The sequence below is a fragment of the Canis lupus genome, chromosome 12, assembly GCF_048164855.1.
Source record: "Canis lupus baileyi chromosome 12, mCanLup2.hap1, whole genome shotgun sequence".
Lineage (NCBI taxonomy): Eukaryota > Metazoa > Chordata > Mammalia > Carnivora > Canidae > Canis > Canis lupus.
Genome location: NC_132849.1, coordinates 28,321,114 through 28,343,284, shown reverse-complemented (window position 1 = coordinate 28,343,284; position 22,171 = coordinate 28,321,114). Strand labels below are relative to the sequence as shown.

Sequence of the window (22,171 nt, the reverse complement as noted above, 5' to 3'; positions counted from 1 at the left end):
GGGCGCGATCCTGGAGACCTGGGATCAAATCCCACATTGGGCTCCCGGTGCATGGAGCCTGCTTCTCCCTCTGCCTATGTCTCTGCCTCTCTCTCTCTCTCTCTGTGTGACTATCATAAATAAATAAAAAATTTAAAAAAATAAATAAAATCCAAACACAAGCAAAACTAGACTAGTTAGTACATCAAATACAAAAGATAGTGACAAACCAAGAGAGAGAAGCAGGTCCAAGAAGGTGGACATATATATCTATGTATATGTATCAAAAATTTTGTAATTTTTTAGTGAGAGAAGAGAAAGAAAAAGATTTCTATTTTAGAAAATGGAAAAGTCCTATGCTTCCAAGCCAATTTCTAGAGATGCTTCAGAGAGAAAAAAAGAAACATGCTAAATGCTAATTTTACCTTTTTTATGCCTTTTATTTTCATGATGATTTCTTTTCAGTATCCAAAACCTAATATGAAAAAAAATCAATCATTTTTATGCATCAATGTTTAATTCAGCTACATCATAATGCTCTTGTAATTGTCTAGTGATTCCAATACTATTTATTCTAGTAATCGTCTAATATTTACTGTAAGGCCTGAAAGATAACTTTTACATCTATCTTTTTTCCATATATATTTCATACTAGTAACAAAATATTTGGTATGATTTTAGTTCCAGGGTAAGCCTTCATTTTTATAACCTAAAAATATCCAAAAATAAGCATCTTTGACTTTCTAATATTTACATACACTCAAGAGAACCTTCTGCAACACGACGGTATGGCTTGGTTCTAAGATAATCTTTTATTTTCACTTATATTGCAATTTAATTTTGAAGACACTAATTCCAACTACCATACAGAAAATGAGAGTATGTAAATGACTATTATTTTTTAATTTATCTTTCCTTATTGACTAAAAGCATATTTGAAGAAAACTCGTGAAATAACTACTTATGTTTTGATGTAACTCAAAATATTTACCACCCAATGATTCTTAGCATTCCTTCTAAGAGTATAACAGGAGTACAAGTTTTCCTACTTACTTTGTTTTCCTTTGGTTAGCAAAGCTACTAAAGTTGAAATATATTGAAGGTTTTGAGAACATGCCAGTTTATACTTATATAAGTAATAAGTACAAAACAGTAATGACAACATACAACATATACATATACTTATATAAGTAATAAGTATAAACTGGCATGTTCTCACCAACAATAGTATGAATTTTCCTTTAACAAAAAAATACACACACGTGAATAATAATTTTCTAAATGGAAATAAATTCTAAGATTGTCAGTCCTAATATGTCCCATATAGTAACCTTAAAGAACAGTGTGTTTCCAAATTCTCACCCTTAGTTCAAACATATTCTTTAAAAAAGAAAAACAAAAGTTAAAATTATACTTACTTTAGCCAACAATTCCTGTGTTTCAGGAGTCAGTGGAGAATGTGAAAACTTACAATATTCACCCTGATAACATTTTGTTCCTGTATGGTAAAACTTGCAAGGATATTCATGTAATCCCAGTGTTAAGGAGGAGAACAACTTTAATCCAACTAAAATAATTTGTTATTAATTTCCTGATTTTATTTTCACTATATAAAGGCCTTTCCTAGTAGTAGAAACACTAAATCTCTCTTAAAATATGAGACAATACATTCTTAATTGAATTACATGAAACATCTAATTTTAGGATAATTATATAAATCAAGCTTAATAGCTATCATAGGATACTTTTTCTTCATATCTATTTTTATAATAAACTATAGGTATGTTTCATTGATATAAGAAAAGAATGTGTACTTCAAATACTTTAAGAAATGAGATTATTTTTAAACCACTCTTTTGGGGTGGGGGAATTAAAGTCAATAACAATCATAGATATTATAAATCTATATCCTTCAGATATTAGGCTTGTTTAAAATAGGATCAATTTAAACAACTTCAATATTGTTTTCTAGGAAAAAACTCTCAAGTTAGAATTTGAGATTCCTTCTATTGAATGACTGAAGGAAAACAACTTTTGTAATACCCAAAGGTGCTATTATCCTAAAATGTTTATGTTCCACGTTTTTACAACATATCTGCACCATTTGTACTAAAGAGTTAGGGTTATTTACCAAATTAAGGGACAGTTAACCTCTATCCAGTACAGAATATAGAGAAAACAAGTACTCCCAAACTATGCAATTCCTTTTTAAAAAAACAAAACAAAACAAAAAAAAAAAACAAAGTAGCTTATATGAGGGCACCTGGCTGGCTCAATTGGCATAGCATGCAACTCCTGATCTCTGGGTTGTAAAATTCAAGTCCCACGTTGGGTATAGAGATTACTTAAAAATAAAATCATTAAAAAAAAAAAAAGAAACAACAAAGCAGCTTATATGAATATAAACACAGTTAATGTCACAGCAGAAATTCTGACAGTCTTTCTGGGGGTTGAATAGGTCTTATGAACTTGCTGCTGTACTAACTAGGTGAAGGATCTTCATTTGAGAGAATTACTAAAGAATCTATCTTTTCTTTCTTGGGGAAAAAATATCTATACAATTTAACCACTTTGATACTGGGTTGGGCTTGGATAACATGATTTTACCATAGCTAAAACACAAGTTTCATTCAAAATTATACATATTTAAAATGCTCATGTAAATATTCAGAAAAAGTAGTTATTATAACTTGTGATAAAGGATATTATGCAAATACAGACAGTTTTCACCTCTGGTACAATATCCTTGTACATAAAATTTACACATTTCCTTTTTCTTCTCTATCTCTGCATCATGGTCAAATTTACACTGGTCTCCCTGGGCCAAAAGAAGGAACAACAAAAAGCCATTATTTCTCACAATTAAGTCATTCAATTCCTTTTTCTTTTTTTTTTTTTTAAGATTTTATTTATTTATTCAAAAGAGACACATAGAGAGAGAGGCAGAGACACAGGCAGAGAAAGAAGCAGGCTCCATGCAGGGAGCCCAATGTGGGACTCGATCCTGGGACTCCAGGACCATGCCCTGAGCCGAGGGCAGACGCTCAACTGCTGAGCTACCCAGGCGTCCCAAGTCATTCAATTCCTACTGAGCTTAAGATAAGCAAATGATCCCAGAAAGTCTTAGAAGCATTAAATTAAAGTATAAAACTTTTTTTTAAACTACAGTCTAATTTTTTTTAAAGGGATTTTATTTATTCATGAGAGACACAGAGAGAGAGAGAGGCAGAGACAGAGACAGAGGGAGAAGTAGGCTCTATGCAGGGAGCCCAATGTGGGACTCGATCCCAGGACTCTAGGATCACGCCCTGGGCTGAAGGCAGGTGCTTAACTGCTGAGCCATCCAGGCATCCCCAACAGTCTAATTCTTAAAGAACTATCTTATAACTACACCATACCTAACTGCTTAAAATCCTGTTAAGTCCTAAACATTTTTAACACAAAATATTTTTTAAAAAACTCTTCTTAAACATAAAAAGGATGCCTCGGTGGCTCAGCGGTTGAGCACCTGCCCCTGGCTCAGGGCGTGATCCGCGGTCTCAGGATTGAGTCCCACATCGGGCTCCCTCCCTGGAGCCTGCTTCTCCCTCTGCCTGTGTCTCTGCCTTTCTCTCTCTGTGTCTTTCATGAATAAATAAATACAATCTTTAAAAAAAAAAGTAAACATAAAAGAATATTTCAATAAAGTTTTCTAGTTTAATCTTTCCCAAAAGGAAACAATTATAAAAATATATAGGTATGCTTTTAGACTATCTAAGGGAAACAAAAGTTAGCTTTAATACATTTTTGCTATACCTTACATTTTATTATACTTTTGCTTACGTAGGTTTTTATACCTTAATACATTTCCGCTCAAGAAAATATTTACAAATTTGTTTCCCCTTGCGTTCCACCGTATGTTGGTTGATGAATCCCTGACTCATTCTCACATGCTGCTGCTTCTCTTTAGGTTTATCATCCTTTGAAAACAAAAACAAAGAACTAATTGTGAGAAATAGAAATTTAAACATTTTATTCCATTGCACAAAATTATTTTAACTACCTTTGTAACTTTTTAATTGGCCTTCATTTGTAAGATTTGAACTTTTGCACATCAACTGAAAAATAAATATTCTGCCAATTACAATAGCATTCCAGCAATGAATATTTGTGTTTGTGCAATTTGAATATTTTATTATACTTTGCCCTTATTTTTAAAGATTGGATAAAAAAATCTTTTTTAATGAAAGTGCTACTCCTTGTGATAAAAACCAGTCTAGGACTAAGCCTCTTCAGAACAATGGAGACAAAACTAAAACCAATAAAGTGAACCAAAAGCAATGTGATCTTTCATTTCAGGGAGATGCTCACTGAGTGAGAGCAGAGAATAATAACCAGCTCACATTAAAAAATGTAACAACAAATATAACCTCAAAGATGGCAAAAGAGATATAAAAACAGAAGGCAACTATTATATAAAAAACGAAAGGGGAATTGCATAATACATTTTAGCTCTTCAGAAACATAAACCATTTTTAGTTTGTTAACTTGTGGTACAATTTATAGCTTTTGCATACCAAATTTCTGAATACAGTTTTAGAAATTCAGTGTGCAAAGAAGGGACCTAACTACATTTTTGTGATCTGCTCTGTAATAATGTCAAATTTCCACTTAACACCATCAAAGTTACGTGTCTAATAAATACGTGTCAGCATAAATCTTTGGTTTTATTTGACTATATTATTAAACTCCAACATACATGTTTACAGTTCGTTCCTCATGTAGAAGGGCTGTCAGCTGAAAAATTACTTGAGTTAATGTAAACCAAATGAAAGGATTGCAGACAGGGTCGGGAAAGCAAGCTCCAGCTGTGGCCTGGCCCTGTGTGACTCTGAGCAGTTATCTGCACCCCCAGGGCTTCAAATTCCTCATTTGTAAAATACAGAAGCAAGGCAAGATTTTATATAAATATGTTTCAGTCTATTAATATTTGAACTTTCTAATATTTTACCACCCTTAACTCTTGTCTTCTGGACAAAGCATAACAAAAAAGGTTAGTTTCGAAGCCCTGAGAAAGGCAGAGTTCACAGTAGTCACTTATTGTCCCATCCTGAATATATCTGCAGACCAAGGAAGAGGTCCTTCTACAGAGCAAAATCAAAATACCAGGAGGGGTTGGGGGTGTTTTGGAAGGCTAAAGCTCAGGAATATTCATGTTTCATTTCCACAGAGACTGCAATACTAGAAACTCTGTTAAGACTCCGTGACTTTTGAAGTGTTCTCTTAGATACTTTATCTTCTCCTTGCTTCCCATGTTTTTCCAGTCACTGACAGTACAACACTCCAAAATCAAGGGATTTGTGTGCATGTATTTAGGTAAACAAGCACAACACTAAGGCTTCACAATGGTGCTGGCACCTAACAAGTGAGAGGAAGGCAGCTGCAACAGTGACAAGGGATGACATGGAGAACCCAAAGACAGTGAGGACATTTTTCACCATCAGAGAACCCTTGTCTTATGGCTTGTCCCTGAAGTGTAAGATAAAAATTCTGCAACATGTAGGTGTCTTTCTGCATGTCTATACTCTTGTACCTTTTCCAGTGAGCCACTGCTCTGCAGTGAGATGTTTGATCCTTTCTGTCCAGCACCAGCCCATTTTCGCTTCATTTTCTTCTGTTTACCATTTTTCTGAACAGCTTTAAGGTTTTTGTTTTTTTGTTTAACAGCTAAAAACAAGAAAGTTAATCTGATGTGTTTAAATCGTAAACACTAAGTGTTAATACTTTAATTTCAGTTTATGAGAACATAAAAGCACAATAGCAATTTATTCTTAGGAAATATTCTCTACAGGGGCGCCTGGGTGACTCAATGGCTTAGGTGTCTGACTCTTGGTTTCAGCTCAGGCCATGACTTCAGGGTTGTGGGAACAAGCCCCATGTCAGGCTCTGTGCTTGGTGCAGAGTCTGCTTAGGATTCTCTCCCTTTTTCTCCCTCTCTTGCGCAAGTTTTTTTTTTTAATACAGATTTATTTATTCATGAGAGAGAGAGAGAGAGAGAGGCAGAGACACAGGCAGAGGGAGCTCCATGCAGGGAGCCTGATGTGGGAGTCAAACCAGGGACCAGGATCACGCTCTGAGCCAAAGGCAGACATTCAACCACTAAGTCACGTAGGCGTGCCCCAAACAGGTATATCTTGTCCTTCATATATGCAGAGGCTAAGAATTTACCACTCTCCCTTTCAAAGCAGTCTCCCTTTCAAAGCCTTTGATAACTGCCCTATACTCTCTTCCTACAAACTAAGCATTGTATACTGAATGGCCAGGAGGGGGGTGGGGAGTTTCAGGTCATGTAAACTCGCATCTGATGTAGAGATCCATGGAAAGCATGATCTTACTATGAGATAAAATGCAGGAGAAAATCCCCTCCACTCCCAAATCCGAGTCCAGATATGGATAACAGTGATTGGTTCTCTAGAAAGACTTTAAATGACAAAATAGTTTCACCCCTACCTTTCTGGGTATCCTTCACTCCTTCTTTCTTCCTTGATTCTTCAGAACATGGTAAGGATTGAGCAGCATTTGCCATCTCTTTAGCTTGTATATACTGCTGAAGCTCTTTAGCAAAATTATCTTCTGATTCCTGACTGCAGATATCATTATCACTATACACATCGTAGTCCTTACTTCTTGATTTTCTATATTGCAAATTCTTTGGTGATGTTGTAGAGTTCCCAAAGTGCCTAAACTAAGTAAAAATTAAATTTTCAATTTTAAACAGCTGGCATGATACAAAACAATCTGGTTAAAAAGAAGAAATAAAGACGGGCCAAGAACTGATCATTGCTGAGGTTGGGTGATGGGTATATAGAGATTTGTATACTGTTCTTTCTACTCTTAAATATTTAAAATTGTCCAGAATTTAAAACAAACACAACAAAACCCAACACAACAAATCCATCCTTGAAGAAAATTTGATGGAAAATTCTCAATTTGTACACTAGATGTACTTTACTGAATCAAGAGTAAACCCCAAATCTTAATTATTTGATATAATTTGATTGAACTACAGTATTATAATTTACATTTTATCTCTCCCTTTCCATCAACTATGCTTTTAAATGGTTTAATTCAATAACTCGTCATTTCATAAAAGAACAAGTAAACAGTAATGGCCCAAGTGAAAAATCTACTATACTAAGATATATCACAGCTAGCAAAACCTGTTCTTTTTCCTGTAACTCACAGCATTGGTGGCAGCACACTGATGACAAGGAACAAAGAAGTGCCCAGTTCTCTGTAAGCAAGTTTACTTTCAGAAAGTTTTCTAACCCTGTTGTTGTAATCAAACATAGGCACCCACTGGAATAGGAACCCAGGTATGGCAGTTGACCCTGAGTCAGCCTGAGATGATCACAGCAGACTTTTTTTTTTTTTTAAGATTTTATTTATTTATTCATGAGAGACAGAGAGAGAGAGGCAGAGACACAGGCAGAGGGAGAAGCAGGCTCCCTGTGGGAAGCCTATTAAGTACTTGATTCTAGGACACTGGGATCACGACCTGAGCCAAAGGCAGACACTCAACCAGGTACACCCACAGCAGACAACTTAAAATACTTTGTGTACAAGAATTTTCAAGTACTGATATAGGTGTCTACACTTGGTGACACAAGTATATCAAGTTGTGTAACTAATTACAGTTTGTATCTGGGATACATTTTAATTAAAAGATTTATTAAAAAAAAAAAAGTCCAAGTGCCAAAGGGCTCCTATTTTGATGTTAGGAAGAGATGACATATGTACCGTTAAATTGGCCAATCATCCTGCCCCAGAGCATGCTTTGGGACCTGGACTCTAATCTACTTTCACACAACTGACGAAGGCAGCAGACTCAAACCAAACAAACCAGAAAACCTCCATTATAAAATATACTAGGTGGTCCAACTTAATGGCTTACTTTTGATGGTTAACACAAATCTAGGAGTCATACCACCAGAGGAATGATCTAAGGCCTATAAAATGAATTTGCTCCCTGAGTGAAGAATCAAGGGGAGAAAGTTTCCTAACCTGATGATGGCTCCAATGTACACCTACCTCATCTTCATTACACTTGACAAGACTATTAACCAATCCAACAATACCACGCCATCAAGTTCCCTGTCTCCAAGTTTTCAAGAAAGAGTACCTTTTAAAACTAATACCATGGAACAAACTTGTAAACATAACTTCTGGTCAGGGGTTGGCAGATGTCAGCCTGGCCTCCTGTTTTTGTTAAACAAAGTTTTGCTGGAACACAGTCATACCCATTCATTCACTTCTGTGTTATCTTCATCTGTTTATTTGTGACAGGGACAGTATGGTAGACGATAAGATGCACTATCTGGTCCTTTATGAAAAAGCTGGCTAACTCCTGTGATAATTATTATGTTTACCATGGTTTGGGCCTTTAATTTTATTTAGTGGGCACAGGGAGAGTCCTTCAATTACGCAACAGCTCCCATGGAGTATGGCTTAGTCAAATACACAGAGATGAGATTCGATTCAGTATATCTGAATCAAAATAACACAATGATCTAAATAGTGATTAGTGCTCACTTACACATAAAATTATGTACCAAAGCAGACCCCCTTTAACAGGTGATAACATGTCTGATTTATTTATAATAAAGAGATGAAATGACATGGCAAGATGAACAAAACCAGAATAATCATTAACTATGTTGTTTTATTATACTTAGAGATGAATATTACTAATTGATATGACTTTTCAGAGGGCAATGAAATACACAAAATACAAATGACTGCTTTAATACTTTCTTCATGCAACTAGCTATAAACTCATTGCTTTGATATTTGTTGTTCTCTATATAATTTAGAAAGTATACAAATATACTATAACTTTTTCTCTTTAATGAAGAAGTCTAAATAAAGGGTTTTTCTAAGCAAATGATTTTTAATTCAGGATGATTTATTGAGGTAGTATGGCTTCCTGAGATACCAAATAAAAATACAAAAATGTAAAAATAGCTCCCTAATATTAATGGGGGTAGGGGGGACATGAAGTGCACTCATCAGTAATTGAGAAAAGTTTAACAAATTCTTGGCAAATTTTTGAAAAACAGAAAGTTATAATTGGGAGGTTGGGCTTCGGCTGGAGTGTGAGAATGGGACTATAAATGAGGATGAATTAAAATTCTACATAAAAACAGGGAATCCCTGGGTGGCTCAGCGTTTAGCGCCTGCCTTTCGCTCAGGGAGTGGTCCTGGGGTCTGGGGATCGAGTCCCACATTGGGCTCCCTGCATGGAGCCTGCTTCTCCCTCTGCCTGTGTCTCTGCCTCTCTTTCTCTGTGTCTCTCATGAATAAATAAAATTAAAAAAAAATTCTACATAAAAACAGATAGAGCTATTGTAACAAATTCTCTCTGCCCTGTCCTTTACTAGAATACTTTCAAACAGGCAAAAAAGAGAATAAAGAAATTGAATAAAATGTCTGATAAAAGCTCAGTCTTCTTATGTGGGTACTAAGACCACAGAGTGAAGTCCTCTACATCCTGGCATTTGGGAGCAAGCCCCATCAGAAATATACTCTATCTGCTCAACTTACAACAGGAGTTCTACCCTGCTGTCCAGAAGAGATCCCTCATCCAAACTCATTATAAAGCTGCAATAATTAACATGGTGAGATCTTGGGGGAGGGCTAGACAGATAAACCAGAGGAAGAGAACAGAGCCCAGAAACAAACCCATCAAACATGAACATTTGATTTTTTTACAACAGACCAGCGGGGGAAAAAATGATTCTTTTTCCTCAATGAATGATGCCAGAACAACTGAGTATGACAACAGGAAAAAAAAGTAAAACAGAATTTGTCACCCCTACCTCACAGTATACAGATACAAAAATAAATTATGGATGACTATAAATTTAAATGTGAAAAACAAAACAATCTTTTAGAAGAGACTACAGTAAAATATTTTTATTATCTCAGGATATTTAAGTAAAACACAGAAAATACTAACTACAAAGAAGGTTAATAAATTTGAATACACTAAAATTATGAACTTTTAATTAAAAAATACCATCATGTAAAGCCACAAAATAAGCAGGTATTTGCAATACATAATCCACAATGAAGGGGAAAAAAAACCCTTACAATCCAAAATAAAGAATTGTAAATCAAGAAAAAAACAATCACAGAGAAACTAATAATTATAAGAAGACAGAAAGACTTGAACGGACAACAACAACAAAAAACCCAAATGGGACAAACATATGAAAAGAGGCTCCATCCCAATAGTAATCAAGAAAATGCAAGCTTAGTTACAATGAGCTACTTCACCAGATGGCGAAAAACATGATGGATGACAATATCAAATGTGAAGCCACAGAAATACAGTCTCTCATACGCTACCCCTGGGAATAAAAACTGGTAGAACTACTTTGGAGTAGAGTTTGGCATTAAGGTAAAGGTAAAGATGCTTATACTGTAAGACCCAGCAATTTTAGTTCTAGGTAAATACGAGCACCTGTGCAACAGGATACATGTGAAAGAATGCAGTAGCACTACCCATAACCTCCAAAAATGGAAATCAGACCAAATGTCTACCAACAATGAAATCTAGTATATTCAATATTGGCATATGTTGCAGCTCAGAAAATAAAAAAAGTATATGCTACAACAACTATGAATCTTATAATGTTGAGAAAAAGATAACAGAAAGAACACATACAATACTATTCATTCTCTTCCTATAAAGTGTAAAAACAGGCAAGGAAAATCTGTATTTTTAAGGATGACAGCATTAGTAGTAAAACTAAAACTCTAAAGAAGAGCAAGGAAGTGATTAGCATGCAAGTTAGAACTCTAGTTATCTCTAGTAGGAAACAAAGGAATATGAGAAAAGAGGCATCAGAGGGTAATGCTGTTTCTTGACTTGCGAAGTCTCTACCTAGGTGTTCTCTTTTTAATCAGCTATGATACTACACATTGATGTTTTATGCATTTGCAAGTAGAGCCTGGGTTCGTCTCTCATGAATAAATAAAATCTTAAAAAAGCAAACAAACAAACAAAAAAGGAAAACCAAAATAAAAGCAATACACTAAAACAGTTCATGTTAAATGACCGAAGCTTCTGAATGATAAATTTTCTTAAGTGTTATCAGGTTTCCTTGATATAGGCAACTAGGTCTCCAATGCTGACTAAACGGGGACAAATAGGACCCCTGATAAATTTCTCACACTCACTCCTGTCTGTTTTTTCAATATGCCAACTTAATCTTACTTTTTTGGGTATTCGTTCACATTCCAGTTTTACTTCCCATTTTATTTTCTCTTCTTGTGTTTCTTCAACTTCTGTATCATCTATTCCATCATCGATTCTGCAGCAAAAACATCAAATGACACAAGATGGTTTTTTCAACCTGAAAATGGTTCATACCATTTTAAAATTAAAGCATTAAAATTCACAGATTTGGCTTATCTTCTACTTGCCCTCAAAGAAGTCCCAAATTCAAATTCTACTCCAAATACTCCAAGGAATATTGTACAAATTTATGATAGGCTGTACATGTCAACTTGTGTTTGTAAGTAAACCATAAAGCTGAAATTTTAGTTTACATAATCTTCACGTTCTAGTATCAGGAGCTGTATAAACCACCCATTCATTCATCGCTCCATTCATTCAACAAATATTGAGTGTCCACCATATACAAGGCTGTAGGCTTTAAATCCTGGAATACAACGATGAAAAAGACCTTGTTCCTGCCTTCTGAGAACTTCCTATGTACGTGGGAGGGAAAAAAAAATACAGAAATTTTAATATAGGGATGCTTGGGTGGCTCAGCAGTTGAGCGTCTGCCTTCAGCTTAAGGTGTGATCCCAGGATTCGGGATCAAGTCCCACATTGGGCTTCCTGCAAGGAGACTGCTTCTCCCTCTGCCTGTGTCTCTCATGAATAAAGAAATAAATCTTAAAAAAAAAAAAAGAAATTTTAATATAGTATGAATACCATAGTACATATATATGGGGAACTCTTAACCTAGATTTGGGGGCCAAAGTCTTCTAAGCTTAAAAAATATGTAAGGGTTAGCAAATAGGGACACCTGGCTGGCTCAGTAGATAGGGCATGCACTCCTGATCCTCAGGTTGTGAGTTCGAGCCCCACAATGAGTGCAGAGATTACTTCAAACAAACAAACAAACAAACAAACAAACTTTACAAAAAAAAGTTGGGTAGCTCAGTCAATTAAGCAGCTGCCTTCAGCTCAGGTCATAATCCCAGGGTCCCGGGATGGAGCCTGTGTCAGGCTCCCTACTCAGCAGGGAGTCTGCTTGTCCCTCTTCCCCCCAATGCACACTCTGTCTCTATCAAGTAAATAAATAAAATCTGTAAAAAAAAAAAAAAAAGAAAAAAGAGAGAGAGAGAGAGAGAGAAGTTAGCAAACAAAGGAACGTACGGAAGAATAGTATTTCAGGTAGAATCCAAGGTGCCTTTCAAGGTCAGGAGAGGACCTAACTTACATTCAAGCAGGAAGATGAAAAAGAAAGGTGTTTCTAGACTTGCAAGGATTGAGAAGTTGAACATGCAGAGAGACATTGTCTGAGACCATGATTTGAGGATACTCTACCAAAACGAAAAATGAACCCAAGAAAGATGAAGATGGGAAATATAAGAAGCTGGTGAACAAAGATGGCACTGAAATTTATATACAAATCTAAATAATGGCTTACACCATAAATACAGAGGGCTGAAAGCATTTGTATCTGGACAAGCAGTGACTACTGAATAAAAGCTTAAGATAGGAGTTACATGCCAGATTAAGTCAAGAAGGCAATGTGTACTTTCTCAAAAAACGTGCTACATATGGAATGCACTACCAGAACAAGAATGTGAATAGTGGCTTTGAGCTTTCTTGCAGTTACAGGAGGAGCTCAGGCTTCACAGCTTCATCCAATTCAACATTGATTTGTCCCTACAGAGCCTGAGTTTCGTCTATCAGATAAAGCACCAAGTTGTGAGCCTCTATGGAAGCCATCACTGCAAGAGCCATTAAACCAAATGTTGCAAACCTTCTTTGCTCCAGTTATCAGTAATAAATCATCTAACAGAGTAGGAAGCAACATCTCTTGAGGCAAAGCAATCATGACGATAATGACTGTAAGAGCAGTAACAGCAGCGGCTGACACTTGCATTATGCTTACTCTGTTCCAGAAGCGATTCTATGCATATTATCCACATCACAACAGCCCTATAACATATATACTAGGGCTTAGAAGCCCATTTTACAGATGAGAAAACGGAATTACACAAAGCTTTATAAAACTTGCCACACACCTAGTTAACTAGTAGAGCTGAGATTTGAGCTCAGGCAGGCAGGACCAACTTCCTAGCCAACACATCCACCTGGATAGCTACTTGACATATTTTTAATAGAGCCCAAACTGAACTCTTGACCTAATCCTCCTGTTATTTTAAACAGCAACTTCACCCTTCTAATGACACCTTTCTAATCACCCAAAACCTCGAAGTCAACTTAGACTCTTCTTTTAATATTCCCCAACCAATCTGTGAGAAAATAAAGTTTATCTTCAAAATACATCCATATTTGGTCACTTCTTGCTACTAATACCATGATCCAAGCTACCCTTGCCCTGTTATATTCCACTCTCAACACAATCAGAATGACCCTGCTAAAATGTCACTCTCTGTTGAAATCCTCCCAATAAATAGCCTTTCATCTTATTCAGGGTAAAAGCCAAAGTCCTTCTTATGACACCTTACAAGCCCCTACATGATTTGCCTCCCTGACCTTATCCCCAGGTACTTCTCAAGTCCTATTTCTCTTCAAGTCCCGCCACACTAAGTCCACTCCAGCTGTCATTCTAGCCACTTTGCTCCCATCACCTAATCACACCATGCTCACTCCTCCTCAAGACCTTTATATTCTGCTATAAATCAACCTTCCTCACCACCCTACTCAAATATTACTTATCAGTGATATACTGAGGCTTTCTTTAACTACCTTCTATAAAATATCTACCTTTCCTATCCCCCTACCCAGCTTTCATTTTTCTCCATGGCATTTATCATCACTTAAAATACTATTTATGCATTGTCTGTACCAGAAGAATATAAATCTCAGGGAGATGTTTATCTCTTTTATTTATTTATTGCAATAGCCCCATGGTCTAGGAAAATGGCAGGTGCCCAAGAAATGAGTAATCCCATCATAAAATTATTAGGAAAAAAAATCCAAAAACCATAAAAGATTTATTCATGTGACCTTATTTAAAACAAACAAAATAAAAAACCCTTTATGCAATGAAAATAATGCCATAAGCAGAGTCAAAAGACAAATAAATCGAATGCAAAATATCTGCAGACTAGAGATCCTAAAATTTTAAAGAGAAAGACTAATGAAGAGGAAAACGGACAAAGGATATGAACAAGAATGGTTCACAGATGCTTTCCATACTTCAATACTATTCTTTACCTAACATTTTGGCAAAAATCCAGAAGTGTCTTTCATGTAGTTCAGTAAAGTTTTTGTGAATAGAGTCTTTGGTCCAACACATTTCCAAATTGATAGCTGCTATTGTTTCCTTACACACAGTTATTGTCTTTTTTTGTGATGATTCACCTTGCTGAATTCTCTTATGTTTTTTAATAGTTTAACTGATTCCGCTTGACTTCCTTTTTAGGTGATCATATAATCTGCAGGTAGTGTCTTTTTCTCTTTTCAATATTTACAGATCGTATTTTATTTTAGTTGTTTTGCCTTAGAAACACAAACATGGATAACTTAATCCTAGTTCTGCCACTTACACTGTGCAATCTATCCTCTCTGTGCCTCAATTTTCTCATCTGCAAAAACAAGGACAAGATCTTATCTTCAAGGTTAAGTAAGATTAAATGACATATTTCATGTAAAGCCCTTAGTAAAACTCTTGACAGTAGCCTGAATTAAGATAGTGATTTTACTTAAGGTATTTGTGACAGAGAGAAGTGAACATATTTGAGTGCTGTCGCGAGGTAAAAATCAACCAGAATAAGGGATGGATATGCTGAGAATGAGAGAAATAGAGGGAACAAAAGGCTGTGTGCCTTGGTTTCAGCTCAGGGAAACTGGGGGGGGGGGGGGGGGGAACAGGTTTAGAAGTTGGTTTTTAGCACTTCAAACAGAAAAAAAAAAAAAAAGTAAATGAATATCTAGGTGTTAACACACTGCACTATACACGTCTCTAAGCACATCAATAAACTAGCACCATTTAGCCAGCGCTGTCAGTTCCTTTCTCAACCTATAGGAAATGTTACATCCCAATGGTGTTTGCTGCTTTATTATGGTCTTTCGGGTTTTTTGATACAAATCAACGAACTAAAGGTAAACCATTCACTATTTACCCTCGTTGCTTCAAGAACTTAGGGTTTCGATTTTTTGCACAAAAAGAAAAAAAGAAAAGAAAAAAAAAGCGTTTAGCATGTGTCAGTGAGCAACCTGTCCGCTAGGAGCTGACGGTCTGGTGGAGGGACGAGTACAGTGGGAACACACGGAGGTTTCTAACCGCGTCTAGAGGGTCAGAAGCGCAGAGAAAAGGGAGCATCCTGGGCCCCCCTTGGCCCCACCGCATCGCCGCCGGGACCCCGCTGCTCCCCTCCAGCAGGGTCCTGGTACCTCTGGCCGTGGCGGCTGACGAACGGAGAGCCCCATCTCCGGCTTCCATCCCTGCGGCCCCAAAGAGACCTCTCCACGCCTGACCCCCCTCGCCGGCCGGGCGGACCCCACGCGCTCGCCCTCCCGCGACCCCGCGGCGTGGTCCTCACGCGGCCGCGGCGGCCTCCGAACCGAACCAGAAGGCAGACCCCGGAGGGGCCCCTGAGATCAAAGCGTGAAAAGACAGGGAATCACCTTTCATCAAAGTCCGCGGTCGGTTTTTTACCCAGAGCCGGGTTGGGGGGTTTGGAGAAAAGATTCTCAAAATCCATCACCCTCGCGAGGGCCCGGCAGCTGGAGTAACAACCAACGCGTGAGAGGAGGTTGGACCCGGCACTGCGCATGGGCCACAGGCCGCGGCGCGCATGCGCCGCCCCGCCCCCGCGCACGCCCTCTTGCTCCTCGGCGGCTCTGCGCAGGCGCCGGTCTGATTGCTTTTTTTTTTTTTTTTTTTTTTTTTTTCTGGTTCGCTTCTTGATCTATAATCCAATCTATTAGAGTTTTTAACCGGCGACCTTGGGATTCTCCTTCTTTCACTTTCATTAGGGGAGAGAATTGTATCAAGGCAGGAAAATAGAGCACATATTTGGGAAACAGAGCTGTTGAGTTTTCCTTACTATAATGCCTATGGGACACTGGAAATTGCAGGAATAATGAAAAGGAAGCCTCAAACAGTAGGCTAGGCTGGTGACCTGACTGGCTCCTATTGGGGAGGGACTGCTTGATTCCCGGCACGAATCAGGGTCCACTTCCCAGACAACTGAAGGGAAGTTTACTTTTTCTTGTTGTTTATATTATAGGCAGTCCCTTTTTGTATAAGAATCGTTACTAAAAACTGAGAGGAAAATTGGGGATTAAGATATTATCCCATTTGGAGGAAAGTACTAGGTCATACAACTCAGATTATTACCATACATAACATTTTCATATAAAATGTCCAGCCCATGGAAGGAAATTAAAATATGTAAAAAAGCAGCAAACATAGCAAGAAAAACTGACCTGCAAAGGCATCGGCTACTAGCCTTTTCAGATAAAAACTATAAAAAAGCTAAGTATGTGGTAAATTTACAGGAGACCACTGGCCCTGAGGCATGAAACACCAAACTTTCCCAGAAGATAAGGCCTGACTACCTTTGAAAATAGCTGCCACTAATGCCTGTAAGTCCATTCAGTGTCTTTTCAATATATAAGTAAGCATCTGAACACCTGCTTCTGCATGTAGCCCCCCCCTCCCTTTTTCCCATGCCTTCTTTAAAACCCTCCAGCTTTGGCTGGACAGGGAAGATGGTGTTTGAGAACCACCAGCAAATCTCAAGGAAAGTAGGCTGTTTCTGCTATAGACCAAGGGACTTAGGTCAGCAAGCAAGGAGTACATAAGCTTGAAGCAAGTTAACTCTTAAGACCGACAGGAGTGCTTTTACAGATTGATTTTTTTTTTTAAAGATTTTATTTATTCATGAGAAACAGAAGAAGAGACATAGAGGGAGAAACAGGCTTCTTGCGAGAAGTCTGATACAGGACTGGATCCTAGAACCCCGGAATCACAACCTGAGCCACAGACACTCAGACACTGAACCACCCAGGTGTCCCCTACAGACTGATTTTTAAAATGGGCCCAATTCTCTACATTTTCCTACATTTCCACATTCTTTGCAATATGACTTTGCAGCTCCCGTCAAGTGCAACTCCTTTTTATTTAATCTCCTCTTTAATCTAAGTTGAATTTGTAACTTACTTTTTGCTAATAGAATGCAGCAGAAAAGGCCTGCCAATGCCAACCCAAGGCTCTAAGAGGCCATGTGTGTGTCTGCTTTGTCTTGAACTCCTGCCTTCTCCAGAACAAGCAGCTCAGGCCACCTTGCTGAAGAGAAGAGAGAGACATGTGGAGGATAAGACAAATGGCAGAGAGTAACAACATCCTGTTAACAGCCAGCAAGGCCCTAAAAGCAAAAGCAGCCAAGCCAACACACAGCTGGCCACAGACACACAGTGGAACCCAGTGGACAACTGAAGAATCTCCCAGATGATCCCAGTCCAAACTGCTGACCAGCATTGTAAGCTAAATAAGTAGTTGTTTTAAGCCAACAGGTTTTTAAAGTTTATTATATAGCAAAACCTGATAAAAAGGAAACTATAAAAAGTGCCATTAAGGAGCTGAAAAAGAACTAAGTAGAGCTTTTATTGATTGATATTTATTTATTTATTTATTCATGAGAGACACAGAGAGAGGCAGAGACATAGGCAGAGGGAGAAGCAGGCTCCCTGTGGAAAGCCCGACAGAAGACTCGATCCCAGGACCCCAGGATCACAGACTGAGCCAAAGGCAGACACTCAACCACTGAGCCACCCAGGTACCCCCCCAAGTTAAAAATATGCTACTTTTAGAAGTTAAAAATATGTTACTGAAATTTAAAAAAAAATCAATAGATTGTGTGGTACTTTTAAAATGTGTTCATAATGGGATCCCTGGGTGGAGCAGCGGTTTAGCGCCTGCCTTTGGCCCTGGGCGCGATCCTGGAGACCCGGGATCGAGTCCCACGTCGGGCTCCCGGTGCATGGAGCCTGCTTCTGTCTCTGCCTCTCTCTTTCTCTCTCTCTCTGTGTGTGACTATCATAAAAAAAAAAAAAAATGTGTTCATATAGGAATGCATGGGTGGCTCAGCGGTTTAGCGTCTGCCTTTGGCCCAGGGTGTGATCCTGGAGTCCCGGGATCAAGTCCCACGTCAGGCTCCCGGCATGGGCCTGCTTCTCCCTCCTCCTGTGTCTCTGCCTCTCTCTATGTCTATAATAAATAAGTAAATCTTTTAAAAAAATAAAATAAATAAATAAATAAAATGTGTTCATATAGGAATGCATGGGTGGTTCAGTGGTTGAGCATCTGCCTTTGGCTCAGGGTGTGATCCCAGGGTCCTGGGATTGAGTCCCATATAGGGCTCCCCATGGGGAGCCTGCTTCTCCCTCTGCCTATGTCTCTGCCCCTTTTTCTTGTCTCTCATGAATAAATAAATAAATAATCTTTTTAAAAAATAAAATGTGTTCACAAATTCCTTAACACTTTTCCCTTCAAAAGCTGGAGCCTATTCCCTTTTCCTTAAATGTGGACTAGATCTAGCGACTTCTAGCATATACAGTGTTAGGTATTAGATGCTGCCCAACTTCTGAGGCTAGGTGGTAAAAACCACTGCAGTTTCTGCCTTCCTCTCTTCAATTGTCAACCCAAAGGGAAGTCCGTCACCATGTCAGAAAGCACTCCTGCAGCCTGTGAAAAGCCAGCCATGTGAGTGAGCCACCTTGGAAGCTGGTCTGCCAGCACCTAACTCTGGGACAGAACTAACCAGCTAAGTAGCTCCTGGATTCCTGATCCACGAAAATATAAGAAGGTAAATGTTTATGTAACTGGACTTGGGTCTTTGGGCCCAGCAATGGTAGAAATGAGGCTGGACCCCAAATTTAAAAACACAGGCAAGGTTTTATTATAGGGGCAACAGCTGCAGCTGAAGGGAGACACAGTCATGACAAAAGTGTCAGACTGACTGGCTCTCTGAACAATAGCCAGAGAAACTTTTAAGGAGACTGAGGCAGGAAAGGAGTGATGTAGGGGCAGGGAATTCCAGGAAATTGGGGGCACAGGCCCAGTTGACAAAACATGCTTCTTCATATACCGTATATTTCATTTGCATGTGTCCACCTCTGTGTGTGTGCTTTAGCATTATAATGAGTGAAAAAGTCAGTGAAAGGTATATTTGCTGCCTATTTTATCTCAGAATAGTTTGAACCTGGTCTAGGCTTGTTCCTTGGCTGGTGCTTTCTGCAAGAAAAAGCAATAACAGTTCACAGGTTGTTCTGCAAGAGAAGTAATAACAGCCACCCAAGAGAGTGCCCGATGCATAGGGGCATTTTCCCAAGGTCCCTGTCTCATTTATGTTTTGTGTTTTTTTTTTTTTAAGGTTTTATTTATTTATTTGAGAGAGGGAGAGAGAGAGGGAGAAGCAGACTCCTTGCTGAGCATGGAGCTCAATCCCAGGATCCTGAGATCATGACCTGAGCTGAAGGCAGATATTTAACTGACTGAGCTACCCAGGCACCCTCATTTATGTTTTAAACCACAAACATTTGGGATAATTTGCTATGTAGCAATAGATAAGTGATGTCTCTATCATTATAAAGCAGCTGGCCTAAACGTAGGATTATCAGATGACCTAGCAATACTATTCCTGGGTATATACCCCAAAGAACTGAAAACTGGGACTGAAACAAATATTTGCATACTCATATTCATTGCAGCAGGAGGGCCAATAGGTGGAAATATCCCAAGTACTGGATAAATCAAATGTGGTATATCCATAAAATGGAATATTATCCAGCTGCACAAAGGGATGAAATTCAGATACGTGCTACAACACGATGAAACTTGAAAACAGTAGGCTAAATGAAATAAACCAGGCTCAAAAACATAAACACTGTATTTCTGCTTATATGGAGTATCTTGAGTGGGCAAATCACAGAGACAGAAATAGAGGCTTTCAGTGCTGGGAGAGGGGGAAAAGGAGTTATTGCTTAATGGTTATAGTTTCTTTTAGGAGCAATGAAAAAGTTTGGAAGCAGACAGTGATAGTTGCACAGCAGTGTGAATGTAGTTCATGTCACTGAAACTGTTGCTTCAAAATAGTTAAAATGGCAAATTTTATATCATATATATTTTACCACAAACAAGCAAATGACATAAGATGATAGAATGCTCTCTTGAGTCCCAGTTTCAGTACTAGCTAGATGTTTTGAGGATATATCCTATAAATCAGCAGTCAATAATATGGTGCTGTTTGTCCCATAGTCAGGATTCATGGGTCTGGGAATTAAGCCATGGAAATGCGAGTGGACCCTTCCTTTATTATCCCTAGTAGAATTTTTTTGTCTTTAAAAAATTTTTGCTTTTAACCCCCAAAACTTGGGTTCTACTAGTCAAGAGCAGAGTTTTCAACCTTAACATTCTCACATTTTGGGGCTGAGTAATTGTGGGAGACAGTTCTGTGCATAATAGGAAGTTTAGCAGCATAGGGATGCTCTCCCCACTAGATGCCAGTAGCACTCCTTCCCTTGTTGGCACCTTTATAGTGGTTACAATATTTGTGTGCATTAAGGGCGGGGATGATTGTCACAGATAAACAAAGCCAGACATTAAAGCAGCAAAAACAGATTTCACTCAGAAATTACTGACTAAGGACTGAGCTCCATTTAGACTTGTAGACGTGACTGGGTGCTTTAAAGGGAGAATAAAATAACATAATTCAATTTACACGAGATGTTCAAAAGGGCAAATCCTTTTGAAGACAGGATTTGACAGATTATTAGAGACAGAAAGCAGATTATTGGTTGCCTGAGGCAGGAGTGGCAAGGCGGGATTAATTGTAAATAGGCACTTTGGGGAATGGAATGTTTTTGCTTTTTGTTAAAGATTTTTATCTATTTATTCATGAGAGAGAGAGAGAGAGGCAGAGAGGCAGAGGGAGAAGCAGGCTCCATGCAGGGAACCTGATGTGGGACCTGATCCCAGGTCTCCAGGATCAGGCCCTGGACTGAAGGCTGCACTAAACTGCTGAGCCACCTGGGCTGCCTGGAATGGAATGTTCTAAAACTGTTGGTGATAGCTTCATTACTTGGCAAATTTATTAAAGGCACTAAATTGTACACTTAAAATGGGTAAACTTTCAGGTATATGCTTTTATGTCAATAAAGCTATTAAAAAAAATAAAGGGAAGGGGCACCTGGGTGGCTTAGTTGGGTTAAGCGTCTTGAACTCAGGGTTGTGAGTTCAAGGTCACATTGGGATCTGCACTGGCCACGGAGCCTACTTTAAAAAAGGGGGTGGGGGTGGGGAGAATGAGAAGTGGGCTATCTGAATTAGCTACAGTAAGACTTAAATTAAGTAAAATAGTCACAATAGACAAAGACCTGAGAGTCTAACTCCAAATACTAATTAATGTTAATCAGACAACATAGATCTGCCTTTTGAGTTTCCTAGTTATGTATTATGTTGAAATGTGGCAAGTGCCTGCAGAATTATCTATCAGTGTGCAGGTCTTGTCAATGGTCACATTCAACTGTTTAAAAATGCAATTTCTTTTTTCTTTTTAATATTTTATGTATTTATTTATTCATAAGAAACACAGAGAGAGGCAGAGACAGAGGCAGAGAGAGAAGCAGGCTCCCTGCAGGAAGCCGAATGCAGGACTCCATCTCCAGACCCCAGGATCAGGCCCTGAGCCGAAGGCAGACGCTCAACCACTGAGCCACTCAGGTGCCCCTCTTTTCTCTTTTTCAAGGTACCTATTCAATTTTTTTTTTTAATTTTTAAATGTACTAATTGCGATTGTGATTGCTTCTGAATGCATTGCATTTACACGTTGACCAAACGCATTACCTACCACAAAGGTATGAGAGGATTTACCACTGTCCATCACTTCAGTACAAAACAAGGAACTTTCCTTCAGAAGGAAGTTAATTTAC

General features: G+C 38.4%; 1 protein-coding gene across 13 annotated transcripts in view; it reads right to left on the bottom strand.

Moving 5' to 3' along the window:
* The window catches only part of ZC3H8 (zinc finger CCCH-type containing 8), a 36,585-nt gene that overhangs the window by 12,903 nt on the left and 1,511 nt on the right, over positions 1-22,171 (bottom strand). For 12 of the 13 annotated variants that reach the window (XR_012004394.1, XR_012004397.1, XR_012004393.1 and 9 more), the window contains exons 2-8: positions 11,240-11,336; positions 6,469-6,703; positions 5,552-5,685; positions 3,816-3,938; positions 2,686-2,797; positions 1,398-1,507; positions 405-454 (exon numbers count right to left, since the gene is read on the bottom strand). Coding sequence is in view for 5 of the 13 variants with exons in the window: in XM_072770217.1 (XP_072626318.1) it covers positions 425-454; positions 1,398-1,507; positions 2,686-2,797; positions 3,816-3,938; positions 5,552-5,685; positions 6,469-6,703; positions 11,240-11,336 (841 nt within the window). In the remaining 8 variants the exon portion in view is untranslated. Of the gene's footprint in view, positions 1-404; positions 455-1,397; positions 1,508-2,685; positions 2,798-3,815; positions 3,939-5,551; positions 5,686-6,468; positions 6,704-11,239; positions 11,337-15,862; positions 16,031-22,171 lie in introns of those variants that run through there. The other variant, XM_072770222.1, reaches the window with a different exon arrangement.